Source organism: Mangifera indica, chromosome 20, assembly GCF_011075055.1.
Source record: "Mangifera indica cultivar Alphonso chromosome 20, CATAS_Mindica_2.1, whole genome shotgun sequence".
NCBI lineage: Eukaryota > Viridiplantae > Streptophyta > Magnoliopsida > Sapindales > Anacardiaceae > Mangifera > Mangifera indica.
This window is the reverse complement of record NC_058156.1, coordinates 1,268,576-1,292,076: the sequence shown is the minus strand read 5'-3', so window position 1 is coordinate 1,292,076 and position 23,501 is coordinate 1,268,576. Positions and strand designations below refer to the sequence as shown.

Genomic DNA, 23,501 nt, shown 5'->3' with positions numbered 1-23,501 from the left:
AGCAAATTCATTTGAAGGGTGCACATTCTGCAATCTAAATGTAGTCTTTCTAAATACCAAGTTCATAGTAATCTTAACATTTCCATGGATTTTAGAAGATGTGTATATGATAATTTATAAGAAATTTTCCCCTTAGTCTCTGCCCTTGTTTGGCCTTTGTCAAGTTTGAAGCTTCTCCAGTGGTAGTATGATCAATAAATCTACTTTTTGAGTCACTTCTTAAGTCAAATAATTCCAGCCATTGCGTGGGTTGGCCAAGACAGATACATTTCATGGTCCACTAAAATACAGAATCCTTCTTCCAAATGTAGCGTGAGATAACTCATAAATCTCTGACCTGTGAAAAATTTTTATTCTGATAATATTCTTGATCTTCCCTTGAGAGCACTAATCATGAACAACTGGCATTTAGTTAGTGGTGGATGATAAAAGTATATCTGCCTGATATTAAAGTAACTAGAATACTGTTAGTGATTTTGGGGTAGGATTTTAGCCGTCATGTGATAATTTTGGGGTCAACTTTTTTTGTCTGTAGGTGATTCTTCAGCTGCCAATTACTGGGCATTACTAGGAACAAAAAAGCGGTGCATTTTGTTGAATTGAAAAAATGTGTGAAATAGAACATTAACACTTACTATATGAAGAGAATCTGATACAGGGATGCCGTTTCAGATCTTAACTTATGCCCACTTTGTAGTATAGAAGAAAGAGCAGAATTGGCTAAAATAAACACTTAATCAATATGGAAGGCCTATGTTTTCCATCACTTTCTCTCAGAACCAAACAAACATAATAACAGCAGGTGGGTTGACAATGTTACGACAGATAAAAAATCATATATCACGGTAGGTTAACTTCATGTTCATTGAGAATCATGCAGGCCTAACTGCTGTACCTAAATAGTCAAATCGATCAACCTGTAGAATAGACACTTGTCAGTTTAATTAACATTGAGTCAAACCCTCTTCCCAAATTCCAAGAATATACCAATTTAGAAGTTATTAGGCCATTGACCAACCAACAATGTATGAAGCTCATAGCTCACTTGAACAAGATCAACCTTGTAGGTGGGGTCGTGATCAAACTTTCTTTTTTTCAGAAAGAAATAAGATTGCAACAGTTGAATCATTAGCATTTAATATAGGTTACTGTTTACCAAACAGATGCATGTTTACCAAACCCTCTCATTTTCACTTCTGATTTTATTAGTAAGCAACTGATTTCAGCAATTCCATCTCTTTTTCCAAGCAAACAGCAGTCCTTTAACGATAATATTATTTCTCTGTCTCCCACTGCAACCTCTCTCCGTATATACACTCAACAAGGCTCTGGCGCCTCTACCATCTTGATTTTCTAATTTTCAAGAGTTAATCTGACAGGATTTTTGAAGCTTTGAGAACGTAGACTGATGGGGATGCCTCAAAGTCCTCAAGCCCTGCAACTTAAACTTTACCAGGCTTTCATTTTTGCAATTCCTGTACTCTTCTCTATTATTCTCTTCTTGTTGTTTTACTTGTTCTATTTCAAGAGAAGGGCTTCCAGTCTCTCCTCTGTTCCAATGCTTCCAACAAGTTCTAATTCGACTTCCCCTTATATCCATGGCCATCCTCTAAGACTTCTCACTCTTGCCAAGCGACAGGCACAAAAACAAAAAGTAGTTAAAGCATCAAATGTTTTTGCTCATCAAGTAAATCTAATGCTATGTTTTCCTGTTAAAATGTTTTAGCCTTGCCAGATGGGTTGGGATAGAGAGATCAAAGACAAGCTTCCAATAATCTTATTTGATGAAGGACTAAGGAAAAGGGATTCACAGTAAGTATTTCTCATTTCAAATCTGTCTCTCAATAATATAGCAGACATCAATGAGGTATATATGTAGCATACCCTACAACATGTGCACACATGCTTGTGTTATATTAGTTGGCTGCTCTTATTGATTGGGAGCTTTAACTGAACTAAATGATGAATTTTTTGGGAAGTGGGGATTCTATTCATGACTTGTTACTTTGAAACTAAGAGCCAGAGCTTGAAGAGCTCAACCGATTGAATCTGTTCTTTTCTACTTTATCAAGATTTTCTGGCTGTGTAAATACTTATACAGTACAAGTTGAACAGAATTAACCTGTTGAAATCTTGTACAGGTGCTGTGTTTGTCTGGGAGAATTTGAGAATCATAGAGGAGTTGCTCCAATTGCCACTATGCAAACATGTATTTCATATTGAATGCATACATCACTGGCTTCATTCAAACACAACTTGTCCACTTTGTAGATCCTCAGTCATTCCTCCTACCAAGCTTTCCAACCCACCTACACCTACTGAATCCGAATCACAAGAGTGAGAAGGCACTGACTCCAACGATAATCAACTGAACATACATTCAGAACAACTGCAACAACAACTAGATGGTGATGATTGTAGTTTCAGATATTGCTGATGTATGTAGAGGGCAGCTAGTTGTTCGAATTGAAGGCTCATCTATGGCAAGTACTTCTTTAAATAGCTCTGAAAGATTGTCTTCTTGGGGTTCATCTAATCAAGAAGCAACAGTTGTTCACAAATGAATGTTGAAACAAATTTATGCTAAAACTCAAGTGGGTATCTAAGATGATCTACAATATACACAATTTCTGCACCATAAATGTATGCTTAATACATTCATATTCTTTAAGATTCATCAATTTATATCTAAATTTCTGAAAGCACCTTTATTGGTGGGCATTAAAGGAATAGCGTTGGGTTGTTTCAGTTAGTGAGTGAGTGTGAGGGGAAGACTCACCCCATTTGCTAGCTTCAAAAGTAAGGAAAGTCTAATAAGAACTATCAGACATCAGAGCTTTTGCAACAACTTCACCCAAGAGTCTTAGAGAGTGACCAATTGACATAAAGATCCAACTAATAGCCTATTACACATCCTGATGGTTAGTTATGAGGAATGTCAAGTCCATATTATTAGTTGTGAGAAACATAGAACCAATGACTTGATATGTAAGAAGAAAGTTGTTAGATTGTCCCACATCAGTTGAGAAAGAGACTAATTATAAGTGTAAAAAAAAGTTTCATCCATTGAGCTCGTTTTTAGGGTAAGAGAGACCCAATTACACTTAATAAAGCAGAAACCTTCCTCTCACACATCCGAGTAAGGAGATTTTTCTACAAAAGGTAGTGAATTCTTCCTTCAATTTTGTTTCTGTTTTGTTTTTTTTTTTTTTTTTGTAATAATGAGATTTTTCATATTATGGTAGCATTATTGTAATGTGCTCCTCTGCAACACCAAACAAAGATCGTAATTATACCACCTTCTTTCAGAATATATATATATAGTATCATTAATAGACAAAGAGAACATAGATTTCCAATGTTAATTTCTAAAGGATAAAATTTTGCAGCATTGAAAATAAAATACCAAGCAAAAAACAGAAGAAGGCTTTAATTTTGTCCCTAAAAAAGGAGACAAGCTGCTGCATAAAGAGTCCCTGCCAGAAATATTGAAATAAGAGTAATCCTGGTAGGCATTTTCCCTTTGTCATCTCTCAGGAACATGGCTTCATAAATCGGCAAGCAATTCACCGTGGCAAATCCTGCTAAAAACATCTGTAAAAACAGTCCTTCCATATTGTTTCCACTGATAATGTCTAAGAACCCTTTAAAGAATGAGAAGAAGTTAGCCATTGCTGCGGTTGCCAGTGACACAAACATGGGTGATGGTACTCCGAACTCAAAGATTTCTTGCTCATATCTCTTGCTCTGTTCATCATCAAGTACTTTGCTTGTCACGTTGAAACCCAATGCAGAAATGCCAAAGCTCTGGAGTAAGTACTCGACGAACCCGAAAAGGAAACATGTTAGTCCCCTTATCATCCAAATCCTCTGATCATTCCACCATTTTCTGAAAGTTGCACCTTCTAATATAAACTCTAGGCAATCTTTTGCATAGGCTCCAATGAAAAGAAATAAGTATAAGAGAAACCATGGTTCGGAAACCTTTGGGAAGAGACTGATTCCCTTGAGGAGAGCAAGCTGGGGGAGAAACGCATACACAGTGACGGGGATGGACCAGAAGGGCCAGCATGAATAATGAGCATAAGGTAGACCCATAAGGCCAATTCTGCGGATACCAAAGGTTAAGGTGCTAAATCTTGAAAAGGCCACCTCAAGAAGACCGATGGCCCATCGTTTGTGTTGGTTTATCAAATCAACAAGAGCTATTGGTGCATCTCCATAAAATGCTGGCCTTTCAGGATGACAAAATATGGACCTCCATCCCTCACAATGCAGCCGATACCCTGTGTAGTAGTCTTCAACCAATGATCCATATCGGAAACCCATCTGCCCATTTGAACCAATTCCAGAAGATTTAGTCATCAACAACAGAAAACTCCACTGATCATGACTAATGAAACACTAACCTTGGATCCCCAGTTGGTTTGCTTCTCGTAGTTGCAGCCTGCTACATGGTGAGCCAATGATAGAATAGACGGGGACTTGATGGGTTTATCGACAGCATAGTTTAGATGGAGTTGAGGAATTTCAGGTGACATAAAAGTTGAGGGGTCACCAAAGAATGCTCGTCGTAAAAAATAGGCTCCAGTTCCAACATAATTAGGACCCCTTAACCCATCGAAACCCAGAAAATTTATCTCAAACAAACGTTTGATCTCGCTAGCATACATGTCATTCTTGTTTAGTCCGCGAAAACGCTGAGGAAACTGAACGAACGCCAAGTCCGATCGAGTTGCAGAGTCACACACATAACAAAGCACACGGAGGGGTGTTTTGGGATCATTTGAGTACATGTCACAGTCAAGCGTCAAAACTACTGGTGCATTGGTCATAACAGCAGAAACTCGCAGCTGCAACCCAACAATTAAGAAACTTTCAGTATGAAAATTTTCACATTGCTTGATAAATTTTATTTGTGTAGATTTAACATACCAGTGTGTTGAGGGCACCAGCTTTGAAATTGTGGCTAGAAGTTTTGCTTTTCTCTCTGGATACGTAGATGAGATTGGGCAACAAATGGCCGGTGATGTCTCTGTCTTTTTTATTCTCTGATAAGACCTGAATAACAGTAGGATGATCTTGGCGGGTAAAGCCATCAGTCCATTTATTGAAAGCCTGGCGTTCTTCTTCTCCATTGATGTAGTCATCAGTAACTTTCCCAGTTTCAACAACATGTTCTACTCTGAATTTCATGCTTTCATGCAAAGCCTGTTACATTACATGATCGTTGTTAAATTTGAAAAAAGAAAAAGAGACTCCCACCGTTAGATAAAATCGTCGACAGCAGGGTTCAAGCCTGCGCGGGCGAAGCCCAACAGATTTCAAGTCTGTCTCCTTAACCACTCGGACATATCGACCTCATGGTGAAGGGGAGCTTAAATAATTTATAAATACAAATAAGATGAACCCTGGGGAGGACGATAACATATTTGGACTCTAGTTCATGCTTGTCGTTTCGGTAGGCTTTCCCGCCATATATTTCAATTTCTGTTTTTTCTTCTTCTTCTTCATCCTTCTCCTGCCATCCCCTAGGTCCTCCATTTCTTGCTCTTCCTTTCTTTCATTTCCTTCTCCTCCTTTTATCTCACTAGAGATATATTTATCAGTTACATTCTATTTAAAATATGATATTTGGTTGTATATACAAATTTTAAAAATTGTAAGCGGTAAATAACGTTTGTTTTATTAAAATATAAAAGTTTAGTGATATCAGAAATACAAGAATTTGAATGTAAATATAAAATTTCAAACTTTTAAATGTTTATTAATATTATATAACTTACTCAATTGCAAACTCATCAAGCTGAAAAATAGCAAGCTCAAGCTTGCTTTGACACAAGTTCAATCGTGGGTAACTTGACCCATTTGTAACCCTAATCCAACTAAGCAATGACTAGATCACGGTTGTTTGATATGGTAGCTCTTTAAAGATTTAAGCTTTTAGCCATTTAGTGTGATGTTATTGAAAACCTAACACAAGCTTGACAACTAGTCCAATTATCCAACTTCATCATTGCAAGAACAAGAATTGGTTGTCAATCCAAGAGCAACAAGAAAAAGAGGTTAAAGTCATGTTAACAGATTTGTTTGTTTCATTGTTATTGTTTGAGAAGAAAGATTTTAAAAGTGAGAAAAGTATAGTGCAATTCGATCGTTGAACTATAAGTTTTGCCATCATAGCTCTAATGCATCTATGTTGCATTGTTGACATGGTATGAGTTGCATCGAAGTGGAGAATGGAAATAATTAAATGAGTGATGAAGGAGAGGGAAGGTGAGAAGAAAAAAAAATATAAAGAAAACGGAGAACAAAAAATGAGCAAAGGGATAAGAGAATAATAACAAAGAAGAAGAAATGAGAATATTAAAAGAAATAAGTAGTTATTTAATTTTAAATATTTAAATAATATATAATAATATGATTAAATAAATTTAAATTAAAAATAAAATAATTCATAAAAATATGATTTTATCTTATAAGAAAAAATAATTTTTTGTGTTAAAAAATTTTTTGAAGAATATAATTTTTAATTTTAAAGGGTAAAAGTTTTTTATTTTTTTGAAAAATATTGAAAAATAGTAATTAATTTACGAAATATATCTGCCGGTCAAATAATGTTTTCTATGTAGAGTGACAAAGACACACAGTCTCATCCCCTTGATCACTTGCAGATATTTTCATGATCTGTCGTCAGCTAAGCCACGTGGCGACATCATCGAGCTAGTTAAGTAGACTGGGATCCCTTTTTATTTATTTAGAAACCCACTTGACTTTATCGAAGAGGACAACAGGATAACCTTAAAAAACAAAGTAAGGCTAGAGACGAGTAGCTATTCGTAGCTAGACTTGCGTCAGTAGGGTTGGTTTCATTCCTGTTGGTTCAAGTATTATCTTCGAATCGAACTCAAACTCATTATCGCTTGATTTGTGTTTGATCAGATTTGACTTAACTATTGTTGAGATAAATTCACTTTGATTTTATAAGCTGAGGGTAATAACTTGAATCGAGTATAATATAATAAACTTTAAAAATCGGAAATTATTTCTAAAATCATATCTTTCCACTTTGAATAAGAATTAATTAATAAATATATATATTAGAAAATTTAAGATAATTTTTTAAATCAAACTTGAATTAACAATTTATATTTCAAGCTCGAGCTAAAAACTCTTGGGCTCGTTAAGCCCGAACCCAATAATACTGGACTTATTTGCAATCCTAAACGAATACTTTTTCTCATTTGTCAAACAATAAATATATTTTCACTTAAAATGAATATCAGTATCAATGCAATAATATCTACTTACGAAAACAAATATAATTATGACCAAACTAAATTTAGCAAGAAAATTATAGTTAGAGTTAGATTCAAACTGAGTTTGTTTTAATTTAAATTTGAGCTTAATTTAAGCGAATCTAAAACGAATTTAATTTAAACAAACTCGAGCTTAAAAATTTAATATTTTCGAGTTTGAGCCTAAACTCGATCTTTAGGGGTGTTTGATTTGTAAAGCCAACGAGTTTGAAAAAATTTAATACAAATAAATTAAAACGATATTATTTTAATTAATATCTATTAAAACGATGTCATTTTAGTATTGAGATAAGATCAAAACTCGATTGGAGTTTTACTTCTCTTAAATAAATTGAATTTGAATATCTTTAAAATAAGCTCGAGCTGAGGGGATTTAAATTCATTTCAGGCCAAATACAACCTTAATGATAGTGGATAAGAATATTTCACCTTAATCTTCTGTGTCTCGGAGCACCAGCAATCATTAGATGTACTGAAGTAGACTTCCGGGCTCCTCACCATGATATTCTTCTCCCTACAAAATGGAAGCCAGTGGCTTGCAAACTTAGCTGCCTCCATGAAAGCAAAGAGAGTGAGAGCCGAGCCTCCATCGTCCGATACATAAACTGAAAGCTTCTCAGCTGGATAGTCATAAGCCATAACTGACAAGGCCGTGTTGACAACATTAATCGGCGGTTCTTTATAGGGATCCGCCGTGCAAACAAACACATCCAGAGCCGGAAAATCGCTCGGTTTCATCACTTTTTCAAGGTTTTCAGGGTACTCCTTGCGATGAACGGGACGCACATGAAAGGACTGTGAAGTCACCCACATGAAGGCCAAAACAAGATCAGAGAGTAACAAAGAGACCGTCACCAAGAAAGAGGCTAGGTTATGGGAGTTAACAAGTGTTTGCACATGGTGATAGACAAGAGCTAAGATGGCACAGGAGTAAACCGAGGCAAACACGCGGTTGAAGAAGGTGCGACGGAGGGGATGAAGGGTGTTAAGAGGAAGGACTTTGACTTTGGAGGCGGAGACGCCGATGCCGGTGTACTCCTTCAGACTTCCCATTTTCGGAGACTTCTTATCAAATAATGGCTGATGTTTATGAGAAGTGCATATCCTGTTAGCTGGCTTAGTTATTTATAATCCAGGAAAAATGGATGGTAGACTAGACACGTGCAAGCAATAATAGAATAATATTACTGTATATAAATAAATTATACAAACTTATTTATACAATTTAATAAAATAACATTTGATTAAATAATTTTGAAATGAAACTAAAAGTAAACAATCACATCATTTAATCATAGACTATATTTTTAATTTATATAAATAAATATATATATATATATATATATATATATATATATATATATATATATATATATATATATATATATATATATATACACTTTTATTCCGTATAGTTTAATCAGTTGTTTATTTAATTAATTTATGTTGATGGGAATTTGTTAAAATGTCAAAAAACTACTAAGTCATTTAACAGGATACGATTCGACTTATATCACTCAATGCATAAGAAAGGTCAAAAGACTTATTCCCAGCCAAGGTGTAATTGCGAGGGGTTTTAAAAATCTAAATATTTATTTGTCATGTCAGTATTGATAATAAAAAAATTATTATAATATTTTATTACTGACAAACCAAATAAAGTAATAAAAGATAAATTATTAAAATAATATTTAAAACTTGAAATCAAACAGACACTAATAGTTACAAAATGTTGCATCAGGGGTTACTAAAACCCAACTCTATTTCCAAAACGAGTAAATTACATTTTTCCAAACTCTAAAAATCCTTTTTTATCATTTGATATTAAAAAAAAAATCATATTTTTTCATTTAAAATTGAACTTTTGATATCATAAGGGGTATCGAATTAGTACAATATAATAGAAATATCATAAAATATAATATATATTTTATAATATAATACATATTATTAATATCGATGGATATATTTTTTATAAAAAATGATGATAGAATAAAGGTTAATGAAAAATCTTAAATTTTAAAAAATGTTTGTAATATTTTTTAAAATAATAACGTATCAATTAAATTATTATTATTTTTAAAAAAATTTATATTATAAAATATTTAATATATAATATAAAAAATTAAATTTTTAATATACGATATAATACATAATATAACTAATATATTTAAAACATTAAAAGTAAGATGAGAAATTTTTAATCAAAATTTTGGACGAAATTATTATTTTAGATAAAAAATATAATTTATGTTGGAAAAATAAAATACGTGGACAGTAAAGTTTTCAAAGTTTGTATTCTCCTTCTCCACGAATTATTTAAGTGGATTTGTAATAAGATTCAACGAAATGAGTGACGGACAAGTCCAGACACCGGATTATTATAAGATATTCTTAATTTAAAAATAAACATGAAAATTATATAAAATACAAGAAAAAAGGATCGAATCTTTTCAGAATCTCTTCGAATGTGCAGATATTTTTTCCTGCAATTTTCTGTGAAAATAGGCAAGTAATATTATAAGTTGGGTTAGACTCAAATCGAGTCAATTCAAGCTTGAGTTTGAACTCAGTTTGAATAAGCTCAAAACGAACTAAATCTATATGAGTTTGATCGAGTTTGAATTACTCATCAAATTTTTTAATTAAAAATTTTAATATAAAACGACATTATTTTGACTAATATATATTAAAACGACATCGTTTTAATAACAAAAAATGAATCGAATAGAATTTAAATCAAATTCGAATTTGGCTTTCACGAGCTCAAACTCGAGTTCAGCTATATATAAACTGAGCCGAGTTCGAGCTCGGCTCGGCTCCAATCTAACCTTAATTATAAGAGTAATTTTACACGTATTAATTTTTTTTGAGTGTGTACATATATATAAAATTGAAAACTTTATTTATATTTATTAGACAAATAAACTCAAATCATAGTGATAATTTTTTATAATTAGAGATCTCATCTATATTTATTAGATAAATAAATTGGGTATACAATAATCACACTCGTAACTATTGTCTATATTTATTGAACAAGTAAACTCGAAATATAATTACATTTTTTTATAATTGGAGACTCTATCCATATTTATTAGATGGATAAATTCAGAATACAGTAACCAGACTCATAACTATTACGCTAAATAAGTTAAGGTTTCATAAATATGATAGAAGTTCGAATTTACATATTTATTATAAAAATTTTAATACACTATCTATTTTATTAATTTTTGATATTAATACTATTTTATTGTTAATTTAAAATTATTTTATTATAATATATATATATATATATATATATATATATCTCTAAAATAATAATAATTTAGGAGAATGGCCACCCAATTATGATAAAACCATACATTTTCTTTTGAGGTAAAAAAGCGATGTTTTACCAACTTTTATCAAAAGTTCATCGATATTTTGATTTTTTTATTAATTTTTAAAATATATAAATATAATAAAATTAATATTACCTACACATATAAAATATATACAAGTTTTTTTTTTTTTCACGGGTTTAAAAATTTATTATTTAAGCCCTATTAATGAAAAAATAAAATTTCAAATTAATTGCTGTGGGCATTCGTCGTTTGAAATCTTAATGCACATCATACCAATTCGATTCTAGCAAAAATTGCAGTGGTCTGATGCAATTCAGTCAAAACCACGCCATCCCGGTGTGATTCAAACTTATAATTACGTCATTCAATTCAATTTCAATTGGAAATCATACTATAATAGTGAGTTTTCTATGTGATAATGTTATCGTGACTAAATCGCATTAGACCAATGCAACTACGACAAGAATCAAAGCCACCTATTGCAATTAAAAGTCGTGGATAGTGAATATATGTTGACAATCGTATTGAAATTTGTTTTCTTTTAATAAGATAGGGTTGAAAAGTTATGTAATCAAGTTTTGAAGCAAAAGTTACTTGGCTTTGGTATGCTTTTTATTCCAAAGTTTGTTGTACTCTCAAACGGCCAAAGGACTATCTCCCACATAAGGTATGCTTTTTTTTTCCAATTTTTTTTCGTTAATTTTGAAATTTTCATTTACCTACACATAGACCATTAAAATTAACTGAGTCTGTTAGTCATATCATTTTCTCCTCTCAAACCCTACAAACTAACAATTTTTTCCTAACTTAAGTTTGCAAAAACTACATTTTCCCTTTAGGGTTTTCAAACCTTTAGATCTAATTTTTCCAATGACGACCAACGATCTCTAAGCACCTACTCTCCCTCTCCGATGACCCCTTCTTTCGATAGCACATCTTTCGACACCATGTGACATCTTCATCTTTGAACGAAGATGATTTGTCTTCATTAGACGACGATGCCTAAGAGGGGAAGACGTCACACGGTCTGAAAGAGGAGAAGCCGAGGAGAAAGAGATGTTGCCTAGAGATCATCAATCGTTGCCAAAAAATTCAATCTGAAAGATTGAAAACCCTAGAGGGAAAAATTTGTTTTTGAAAACTTGGGTTGGGGGAAAAATTGTTAGTTTTTAGGGTTTGCGGATAAAAATAAAATAAAATTTAAGTTTATTTTTAATATTACAGATAAAATGATGCTTTTGCCCTTAAAACCGTTTTTTTTTTTACAACCCATTGGTAGGTAAATGAGATTTTCAAAGTTAACGGAGATAAATTTGGCAAAAAAGCATACCTTGGGTGGGAAATAGTCCTTTGGCCTCTCAAACTAATGCTTGATAAATATTGAAAACTCAAAATCTACTAATTAAGGAAACCAATTAAATTTTAAGAGTAAAATTGTTATTTAACTAGTATTCTGTTAAAAATAATAAAATGTTAGCTATTTTCCCCTCAAGTTTAAAAAACTAATATTTTTTTCATAGTATTAAACTTTGAAATGTTACATTTTCCCTCTAAGATTTTTTTCTTTTCTCTTTCCCATTTTCTGGGGTTGTCACCAATCGACTTCCCTCTCACTCCCTTTTACTTCCTGAAATCCAGCACCTTCTCTGGATAAAGACATCATCTTCATTACTCAACGAAAATAAATCACTCGTTTTCATCTCTAGAAAGCTTAGAAAAGTGGCAGAAAAGACGAGGGAGAGAAAAGCTAGTTGGTGACTGCATTGAGAAAGGGGAAGGAGAAAAGAAAAAAAACCCTCGGAGAGAAAATATAACATTTCAAAATTTAATCTTCAAGATAAATTGTTAGTTTTTTAAACCTAAGGGGAAATATATAATATTGACTGATTCGGTTAATTTTAATATTTCACATATGGGTGTTTAGACCTTTAATACTTAATGGATATCAATTTAAAAATGCAATAAACTTTGGGTGAGAATAAGTCTTTCGGTCTTTTGCTAACATTAAAAATAGTAAAAGTTATCTTTATCTTAAGCAATGTTATATATTATTTTGAGTACATAAATAAATATACATTTATATATTTTATCATATGAGTGGATGTTACTTTTTTTAAAATTCAAAATCACCAAATCATATAATGACACATATCAATATATAACCATTTGTGTACTCAAAGAGGATGCATATAATTTTATTGTTTTATCTTTTAAGTGTAAATATCTTAAAAATTAACGAATTTCATTAATGATACAAGGAATGTGTGAAAATATAATTTTTCGATTCTAAGGGGGCATTTGCTGTATAAAAAAATTATTCTAGTAATGTAATTTTTATTACTTTGTTTTGTTGTAAGATAATAAAAAATTTCGGTAATCTCTTATTACCAATGATAATGTGGTAGGTAATATAAAAAATATCTTAATTACCACATTTACTTTAATTATTAAAATATTATCAAAATAATTTTAATTTTATTATAATAATATTCTTATTTATTAATTTGTTAGGACAAAAATAACCTTATTGTCAATTAATAAAACAAGTAATATAAAAAATATTTTTGAATAATTATACATAAGAGTATTTAAGTAAAATAATAAATTAATATTTTTTTATTACCTTTAACCAAATATAATAATTATTTATACTTATTAAATTTTATTAAACATAATAATTATTTATATCAAATAATTCTTCAAATAATCTATTTTAAAACAATATTTTAATTTAAATAATAAAATATTATTTAAACTAATCACAAATTTACCATTTTCGCAGAGTTCCAATGGGAGAGATTCCGATCTCCTCCTAGATTCAATGAATAATAAACATCTGTATCACCATCTCCTAGTTGCTTGAAAGTGGACATAGGCGGCCGTCGTGAACAAACTGCAACCTCGAAATGCCATGCAATAATTCATGGATCGTGACTGACAAGCCGATCTAGAGAACGAAGGATGTTTGTCTGGTTCTTAGCTTATGATTTTTGACATATTCAACGGTTTAAATCTTCTCTACAATCTCGCTCATCTGCTTATCTTCTCTTCAGTCTCAATCATCTACCGGGTTTGTCGGTTGGTAAACCGAGCTAAGTTCCAACCAAAAGAGTAATAATGTTTAAGCTCAGATTTAAATCAAATTGAGTTTATCAAATTTGATTACGGTCAAGTTTGAATTTACTAAATTTATCTTAAAAATGCTCAAATTTAACTTATTTGAAAAAAGTTAAAATCAAATTTGACTCAAGTTTAAATTTGATTCGAACTTTAAACTCGATTTGATACTAAAATGATATTATTTTAATATGTATTAATTAAAATAAGAAAAATTTTAAAAAATAGCCAAAATGTTATCGTTTTAGTATGTATTAATCAAATTTGACTCAAGTTTAAGTTTTTAAAATTTCCCTTAAAATAATATCGTTTTAGTTGATTCATATCGAATTTTATAAACTCGTAAACTTTACGAATAGAACACTCTTATAGCTCAAGTTTGAACTTGAGCTCGTTTCATCTGAGTTTGTTTTAGACTCGTTGAACCGAACTTAAACAAACTCGATTCAAATTCAATCCTAATAATATTTATATGAGTCAAATTATGTATTGTATTGTATTTCAAATACCATAGTTTTTATATCGTGTATCACATATCATATCATACCATAAGATAAATCTTATATGAAAAATAATAAAAAAATTTAAATATTATATATCATTTGAGAAAATATCACAAACATTCTCTAAATTTTTAAAATTTTGTAAATATATCCTTAACAGGATATTATATTTCTAATAAAATATATTAATTTATATCGATAATATATATCATATCATTTAATATGTTTATTACATCATATTAATATAATATATTTTTAAATATGTATTATTTTTTATTATAACACCTATCTTATGTCATTAATGGGCAGGAAAGATATTCTGTTTCCAACTTCAACCAATTAATGAATAGATGTGTGTGGAAGTCTCAACATCATCTCATCTCATTCTGATGTCATAATTAGTCGATGTTGATTTGTAATTAGATGCTTAAATAAAAATAGAGCCATTTGGATATTCCTACTTAAGAATGTATGCTATGTATGTGTTTTTTTTTTTTTTCCAAACCTAGAAACCCTTGCAATAGACCCTAAAAGCCTGAAGTCACCTAAACTTATAATTATGGAGTGAATAAATTAAAAATCAACTTTATTGTAATATATCACTTGAATTCTCAATGTTTATAAAAAACTGTTGACCCTTCACCATTTAGGTCAATTCTTGGGGTGAGTATGTATGTGTTTTCTATTATGTAAATTGTAAAAGAAAATAAAAATACTAAATTAAAATCTTTCTACTAACTGCTAAATTATGTATCATATTCCGTATTAAAAATATAATTTTTTATATTATATATCGTATTATAAGATATATCTTTTATAAAAATAATAAAAAAATCTAATTATTAAATCATCATCTTGAAAAAATATCACAAAAATCATATAACTTTTTTATATTATATATCGTATTATATGATAATATGTATCCCATCATATAATATGTATTATTGTATAATATGTTCATTATATCATATAACTTTTTATACACGTATAATTTTTTATTTATATCATATTATATAACATATATTGTGTATTATGTGATATAAATAACTATGATTGAAATCAATCATATTCCCCCTTCTATCAAATGATCCACAAGCCATTACTCTGTCTTGAAAGACCTCCAATCAAAAGCCCCAACACCAAAAATGTAAACTAATAGTCCTCTTCGATTAAATGTGTTGATGCATACTTACTTGCATAAAACCTAACCATGCAATATTAAGTCAGAGTTTTGTGAAACTCTAATTTACTCGATAAAGTGATTGTAAATCTGATTACGATTCCCAGATACCCAAAAAAAAACTGATGATAAATTCATTGAGTTATGAGGTTTAAATAAATTAAAAAGTTCGAGCGTAATTTTTTTATCCGAATTCAATCAACTATTTATATCTCGAGCTCAAGCCAAAAGGGCACTAGCTCGATGCCTATATACCATCAAACCAAACTTAAATCAAGCATTATTCAGTTCCGCTGGTTTAAACCCTTGGACTAATGACAACTGCCATTCAGCTGATGATGATTCTAACTGTTGGTCCATTATAAAGATTTGTCTTCAAAGTCAGCAGCCCCTTTCATGACGTTCTCAATTTTTGACCCACACCGTTTAACATTGTCCGATATTCTGTCCTTTTCGGCTTTACCTTTCTTTTTCTTGGTCTTATTCAGATTCTTGGAATAAACTGTTAGATGGACAAAGTAAGTCAATTTTTGAGGGTTTAGGTTTGAAGACAAAAAGAGCCCAATGCATTGACCCAAAGGACTTAAATTTCAGCTCACCCAAGACCAAGATTTCAACTGACAAAGCACATTTACATTTACAGCCAGAATAATAAACAGTGATCCTTAATCCCTTCCCACCCAACATATACACATAAACCCTACAGTTTCATCTAACTCAACTACAGCATTATGACCCATTGGTTCTGAAAAACCCAGTCAATTTTTCTATCAGTCTTTCTTTGATAGTTAACTCTTAAAAACGAGCTACTGATTAGTCCGCTTTCTCCTTCCTGTCCAACTTTGAGCCCCCACAATTAAACCAAACCCAACAACAGATGACAATGACGACACAAGAAAATCGACTAGACAAAAAGGAGAAACAGAAGGGGAGAAAAGAAAGTAACCGTTATTCAATTTTCGGCTGAATCAGAGCTTAGCAAATTTCCTTCGCCTTCAATAGAGGATATAGGAAGTTTGCTTCCTGCACTCATCTTCTTTACATCTTGGCTTGAACATATGAAGATTCTTCTCACCATGTTACAGAATTCTCTGCACCGCAATAAAATTAACAAAAAGAGAATAAATAAAGGACATTAATTTACAAACATATAACTTAAATGAATCCAAGTGTTTTGAGAATGAAGCATTATAATTTCTGATAGATAGTAGCACACGACACTTACACCCATGGATCATCACCCACGAGCATCATATCCCCTTCATCGTCAGTATAAACAATTTCCCACTCGTTCCTACTGCGAAGCTGTCCCCTTATGTCAAACATCTCCTCAAGCTCATTTATAAGCTGATCATACCTTCCAATATGGTCAAGTCCACAGCCCGACCAACAGCAACCCCCTGCATTTGCACCTTTTGGCATATTTGAACACCAAACCCAAAAATGTGTCAGAACCTGATAAAATAGTGTAAGATCTTCAATAAACTGGTTTTATATCTATAGTAATTTCAATACCTTGGTGCGACTTCTGGCAGATGTAGAATTACTTTGCCTAGTCTGAATCTCTTTTGGTGAAACCTGCAACTGTTCATGCATCTTTTCTCTAAAAGTCTTTGAAAGATCAGATTTATGGTCTGAATCACCTGCTGACAGGGTACCAAGGTTGTGTCCTTCTGTGGCAACACTAGATGCACCTGCTTTCTCCACTGCAGTAGAGCTCATAGAATGATTTACGAGATCAATGCCAAACAATCGGCAGCTAGCAGCCCTCTCAGTTTTCCTCCCAGTTTCAACTCGGTCAAGCATTGGGTCATTGTTGACCTTTGATGAGTGTGGAGTTGAGCAGCCATGGAGAGCATGCCAAGCAGAAACATTTTTATTATCATCAACAGCATCTGGAAACAGCTGATGAGAGAAACTGACATGTGGGGAAACTAGCCACTCTCCATCAGTCTGAGCTCTAGACAAAGAGTTGCTATTGCTGTTAAATTCAGTCTGCTTATTATGCCATGAGGCATGATTATCACTTCTTTTGCTTTCAGTAACACTCAGTTGTGTTACATCATGGGACTGCGTCAGAGTGGAATTCCAAGGCCCTGATGCAGTTGAAGTCAAATCTATATCCACACAAGAAATTTATCAGACCAACTGAATTCATCCAGTACCAAAAAGAAAGTTTCTACTTTCTCTCACCAAGAGATGAAATTTCAATAGGTGGTCGAGGCCTTTTGTTCTTCATTGAAACTAGTGGAGCAGGATTAGAGGGTATTGCCACAAAAGGTTCTATGTCCCATGGTGAAACTCTATCAGGTCTCATAATAGATGCAGGCTCATCCCATTGAATCTAGGAAAGAGATCAAGCAAAATAATGAAGGAATTATTTACTTCAAGCTGAGGAGGGGTTCAGAACCATGCCAATCTAAGAACTTACTTTCAGTGATCACCATTTTGAATCTTTCCATTGAGAAGAAAAGTCTTCAACTCCAACAATTGTGCCCGAAAACCTGATCATTTGAAATATATAGAGCAATTATTATCAAAGGACTCAGACAACATGCAAGTTTGAAAGACACCATACTGAAATTTTATTACCTTCTCTCAGGGGAATCCTCCCCTTCAAACCTCATCTTAAACCTCATGCTAACTGCAAATTTATTGTTCACAGCCTCTAAGTACTTGTTCAAGCTGATGATGAACTGGCTGGTCCTGATGATCAACCAAAATAAATAAGAACTCAGTTAATAGAAACAACTTTTCCCATTCGATTTAAAAGAAGTTAAAATTTAATACCTTGGCTTACAATACACAACAAAGAGGGTCCTGGTTGCAACAGCATGAGATGCAGTAGCAAGCACACCTAAGTGCATGCTCTGGCTTGAAATCACAGATGATGGCATGCTATTCTGTTGATGAGCAAGACGCCTTACACCAACAAACAGTTGCCTGTTCTCTCCCCTGGAAACCCATAGTCCATATGAGAACTGGAAACCACAAACAACCAAAGGAGAGGAGAATAGATAATTTGAGCATATACCTCAAGAATACAAAGGTATCCCCAGCAACTAATCGCTTGGAAGTAACAAATGTACTCCATCCTGTTGTCAGCAAATGTCTCCTGGGTTGACCTATTCATTGCATAGCAGATAGATGAAACATAAGTTAAGCTTGAACATATTTCTGATTGTTTCCTGAAACAGACTGTTTGACTCTCAACAAATTAATTTGTTCAAACTCATATGACTGGGAAAGAAAAAGATCCTCTAATTTTTTCCAAAACTTAATTAGCATCACAAGCATCAGGCTCCAAATACAAATTTATTACCTCTGAAAAAATGCTTAAATCGCCATTCATACCCATGAAGGTCTTTGGCCACCAACTCCTGAGTTGGGGTTTGCTGACTCATGTCCTGAAGAAAACCCACAAATGGAAGTCAACACATCTGATATATTGAGATCAGCAGAACGAAATATAGATATTAAGCAATTTGAGCACAAAAGAAAATAAAAGTAAAAGAGTCCTTTACCAGCGGAGGAAGACACTCAGTAGCATGTTTCCGGAGAACAGAAAACCCGCCATGGGTACTTGTATCAGAGGCAGTTAAAACCTTGCAGAATGAGTGAACTGTGGGCCTTGGAGTTTCAGAAGGGCATGGATCAGGAGTTGTAGGTTCTTCTTGCTACAATTTTTTTTTCAAATCAAAACCAGTAACTCTGAACAAATACATACATACATACATATATATATATATATATATATTTGATAAGTTTCTTACTATTGGTTCTGGCAGCAAAGTGCTCTGTGCATAAACCTCATCTGTTTCTTGCTCAGCCTATAGAAAGGACAAATCAGAATCAGTTTAATTCATGTCAACCTTTGGTCCATTTGGTTTTTACTAATACACCAAAAACAGAACCCTAACGTAAGTAACTAAAAATCCAAAGGAACATAATTACAAAATTGCATATAAGGAACAGAGAAATACCAGTAGATTAACGTTGATAACACGACATAGAATCTTCAATGGAAGAGAAAACAACGGAATTTGATGATTTGGTTCCTGATTTGTCGAAGCCTCTAAGTATACACAACACAAAAATATATTTTTCAATTTCCCTCCAGAATTAAACCATATCTATACATAGAAGTTTTTACTGCAACTTTTTTCCCGAGAAAACATTTCATTTCCCGAGAAACAAACAGAAAGCCGATCTAAAATATAAATTCATTTATTATTAGTCCAAGATTAAACTCAAATTTGTTATTGATCGGTTTGATGGATTCGGAAACTCATGATTATGTAAAAAATAAATTAGCTCTTCAAAGTAAATACAGAAAAAATATAGTCAATATATAAGTTATATATTTCAATTATAAATTTTTTGAAACTAAGAAATTTATATATTTAGTCTGTAATGAAGTCAACCATTTCTTGAGTTTGAACTCGGATTGAAAACTTACTGGTTTGACAAGCTGAAGATATGTGTTATAGCTCCAGATTACACCTCTAAAATTCATGCCCAGTTTAGTTCCTGTCACCGGGTTGACAAATCACAATAAAGATCTAAGATTGTGATTATAATAATTGAATTATGTATTATATCATGTATCAAAATCTAATTTTTAATATTATATATCAAATCATGTAATTCAATTTTCAAAAATAAAATAATAAAAAAATATAATTAACACGCCGTTATTTTAAAAAATATCACACCTCTTAAAAATTTACGATTTTTCATATATACTACAACTGTATCATCATTTTTTCTTTAAAAAACATATCATTTTATATCAATAATATATACCACCCTATATGATGAGCATCATATTATATGATACATTCACTATCTAATATTAATTCAATATATTTCATAATACGTATTATTTTTCATCTGTATCGTATCATATCATATGATACTAATAACTATGAGAAAAGTCATCCAAAATTAAACCTTATTTTGCACGTGTAATTACAGTAAATCTGAAATATGCGAAGCCATTTTTACTTAGTTGAGCATATATAATAAACTCCCTGTTTAAGAAAGAAGCATAGATAACAATTGAAAACAAGAAGGCACAGAAGCTTCGCTAAAATGGGATCAGGTGTAACCAGGTGGTAAAAAGATGTGTGCTGCAAATTGTGTACTAAGGAAACTTAACAAATTAAAGTAGAAAAAAATAAACAACAATTTTAAGTTTTATACCAAAGGGGTGCAATTAAAATTTTCAATAAAAGTTCTACCACCAGCTTGCAGCGCTGAAAACAGGGGCAAATGCAACCTTGGAGCAATTTCCTTACACAATCCTCTCCAACTCCCTTGCATAACTGAGTGTCTGGTTAATGAGTTGCAGTGATGGGATCTCCTTGCAAGGTGCAGCTCCTTTTGCCTTCTGGAAGAATACGGATCCATTCTTTATCTCCCACTCTGGATGCTCCTGCATATTTTAGAAAACGTATGTAGATCCGAAAAAAAAAAAGATAATTATATCTTAGTAATGGAGACAATTCATGACTTTTTTTCCTCTATTCTGGGACATTGTAAAACACACAAACACAGCGTATCTATTCACACATTAATGAGCTAAGTTCTGGTAATTTACCTCCTCAATATATTGCAAAAGTTCTTTATCAGAAGTGAACAGCAGCATTTGGCGGGCATCATTAATTGAAAGGTAATCATATGCCTTCTCACTACATCCAGCTATCTCATCTCTAGAAGTTACAGAAAAGTGAAAAAAGCTAATGAGTACTGATAACACAGATGTTGTAGATGAAAACATTAAGCAGATATTAAATTCCAGAAATTGTAATTCAGAATGATTTCAATACTCAAGATAGCCAAGATGACAGGTATCAACTAAATCAAATCTCATTCCTGTATGCAACCATCTCTAAATTCACAAGTCCAAACAATTTACCTCACTGTCTTTGCTAGAAGATCCATGAAATACCCATAAGTTTCATGAGGTACATTCTGTTTGGCACTCAAGACACGGTTATAAGCCCCTTCCATAAAGGATTGCTCCAACTCCACAGCATGTTTAATGCAAGGGTTCTGCAAAGCAGTAGAAGAAAGCAATTCCAGTTCAGTATGGAATTCAGCAATTCTGTTTTGGACTAAAAGTCTCAACAGGTTTAGACCTAAGATCATGTATTCATTTGGGGATCCTGGAAGACGACTCCTGCTCCATCAAAAGAAAAGTAAGTCATTAACATCATCTTTCAGAATTAGCAAACCAAAACTTAGAAATACATCTTTGCTAATAATTAGCCAAAGCAAATTTTCTATCATATCTATTCTCCCTACAGTTCCCCCATTTATCAAGTCCATATGTGCCAAAGAATCAGATTAACTTGCAACCTTAACAGAAGTACAGAACTTGCACCACATAACCAGGGCACCCACAAAAAAGGGCTTTAGCAGAAAGAATTAGATTAATTTACCCAGCATCAGTATAATAAGGCTTCAATTGAAAGAAATCCCTCTCAAATGCATCTTGATCCTCAATCTTCACACTTAAGAGAACAGCATGCTCATAAATATCCCCTGGACATAAAAAATAAGAACTATATCATGAGTGAAAAAATCTTCACTACAATCCTTAGACACATGCAGATTGTAGAAAGAACATTGTAATTCATAAATTGATTGTGTATAACATACTTATTTCTATTCTCACAACGGTTTAATACTACGTTTAATTCCTCTGACCAGGCTCAAACTATGAAAGCACATGTACCATTCTACTCCAGACTTAGTATAAAGTCATTCAATAAATATTGTTCACTATTAGTTTTTACTATTTATTAAGTCAATAATACTTCCTTCTCCAAGCCCGTGACTTAATGTTCTCTCTGGCATAATATTCCAATGATTTAAATTTCTTCCTTTAATCTATGATTGGATAAAATTGGCTACAAAAAATGAAGAATTTATAACCTGACAAAATAAATAATTATGAATAGACTTGAGTTAAGCATATTACTTGCTAATGTCAACTCATGAATTGCGTTAGGCGTATTTTCAAATAATGGTGGCAGGCTTCTGAAGGAGGTCAGCAAAACCTACAAAAAGATAAAAACCCAGATAACTCAATTTACTGACCAATAAATAAGTCCAATTAAGCAGCAGCATATTAAACAGCAAAAAAAAAACTTCAGACATAACGCAATTCCACGCATAAATAGGCTATAGCAAGAGAGTTAAAGCTGTAAAAGCCCAAAATTGGAAAGGCCAAACATAACGCTCACTATATTGAGCTACGAAATTAGCTACTCTCTATATTAGAAGACCAGCATCTATACCTATTACCAGCTTGTAACATGACAAGTATTGCATGCAATGTTTAAAAAAAAAAAAATCCATATTTCTAAGATATTTCCAGCATCCACACTGTGAAACAAGAAAAGTGTTCCCGGCATTGAAGAACATGGAAGTATAAATTTAAAGTATCTCTAAATCAAAACACATTATTTTTCTTTTAAAAATTCCTTAATTGGGAAAAAGAAAACCAACACCAGATCAATTCTAAAACAATCCAATATCAAACATACCAAATGAACCCTAAACTCTTACATCAGACTCTCAGTCTAACTTCACCGATTCGAAACACTGATTTACAAAGAAAAACCTCAAAACAAAAAACTACTTTCTATTTCATCATCGAAACAAAATAAAATGATCGATGCACGTGTTCGTAAAGCGATAAATTAGGGCAAGACATGAACCAACCTTGAGATGAGAAAGGAGTTCGGTACAAGAGTCGTAGTCCTTTCTGGTAATTGCAGCTTTGAAGCGATCGAATCGCTGAGAAACTTCTGTGAGTTTTGGATCCATGTATCTCTCTTTCTCTGTAGCCTTCGCTTTCTGTGCTCCTTTGTGCTCGGTATCGTCTTCGCTTCGGCTTGGCTTCGAAGAAAGAATTTCAGATTTATATGGGCTTCAAGGCGGGCTTGGCTTGGGGCCCTTATAAGTAAGTCCCAAAAGGCCGCTCCAGATTTATAGCCTTCTTTCTGCAGTCAGTCAATTC

At 32.4% G+C, this 23,501-nt stretch overlaps 2 protein-coding genes, 1 non-coding gene and 1 pseudogene across 3 annotated transcripts; all 4 read right to left on the bottom strand.

Annotated features, from left to right (window-relative positions):
• Window positions 1-3,291: 3,291 nt before the first annotated feature.
• Window positions 3,292-8,411, bottom strand: LOC123204684 (cellulose synthase-like protein G2). Its single transcript, XM_044621465.1, has 4 exons — window positions 7,749-8,411; window positions 4,936-5,211; window positions 4,410-4,853; window positions 3,292-4,329 (listed from the first exon to the last, which is right to left on the bottom strand). Exons 1-4 carry the CDS (start codon window positions 8,370-8,372, stop codon window positions 3,442-3,444), a joined length of 2,232 nt encoding a protein of 743 aa, XP_044477400.1. The 5' UTR covers window positions 8,373-8,411; the 3' UTR covers window positions 3,292-3,441.
• On the bottom strand, window positions 5,279-5,360 carry TRNAS-UGA. The gene has a single exon. It is a non-coding gene; the product is annotated as a tRNA-Ser (tRNA).
• A 7,601-nt stretch (window positions 8,412-16,012) lies between the features above and the next one.
• On the bottom strand, window positions 16,013-20,164 carry LOC123204679 (annotated as a pseudogene).
• Window positions 20,165-20,554: 390 nt separating this feature from the next.
• Window positions 20,555-23,376, bottom strand: LOC123204680 (26S proteasome non-ATPase regulatory subunit 8 homolog A-like). The gene is made up of 6 exons (XM_044621462.1): window positions 23,204-23,376; window positions 22,458-22,536; window positions 21,916-22,018; window positions 21,390-21,653; window positions 21,072-21,183; window positions 20,555-20,906 (listed from the first exon to the last, which is right to left on the bottom strand). Exons 1-6 carry the CDS (start codon window positions 23,306-23,308, stop codon window positions 20,766-20,768), a joined length of 804 nt encoding a protein of 267 aa, XP_044477397.1. The 5' UTR covers window positions 23,309-23,376; the 3' UTR covers window positions 20,555-20,765.
• Between the last annotated feature and the right edge of the window lie 125 nt (window positions 23,377-23,501).

What these genes read in the sequence shown, in the direction of transcription:
- LOC123204684 (XM_044621465.1), bottom strand. Translation starts at nt 8,372, where the DNA reads ATGGGAAGTCTGAAGGAGTACACCGGCATCGGCGTCTCCGCCTCCAAA. An exon ending in CCGAGACACAGAAGATTAAG is followed by an intron (nt 5,212 to 7,748) that starts GTGAAATATTCT and finishes GTAATGTAACAG; the next exon opens with GCTTTGCATGAAAGCATGAA. An exon ending in CTGGTGCCCTCAACACACTG is followed by an intron (nt 4,854 to 4,935) that starts GTATGTTAAATC and finishes GTTGGGTTGCAG; the next exon opens with CTGCGAGTTTCTGCTGTTAT.
- LOC123204680 (XM_044621462.1), bottom strand. Translation starts at nt 23,308, where the DNA reads ATGGATCCAAAACTCACAGAAGTTTCTCAGCGATTCGATCGCTTCAAA. An exon ending in TCATGAGTTGACATTAGCAA is followed by an intron (nt 22,019 to 22,457) that starts GTAATATGCTTA and finishes TTTTATGTCCAG; the next exon opens with GGGATATTTATGAGCATGCT. An exon ending in CTTCTAGCAAAGACAGTGAG is followed by an intron (nt 21,184 to 21,389) that starts GTAAATTGTTTG and finishes TGTAACTTCTAG; the next exon opens with AGATGAGATAGCTGGATGTA.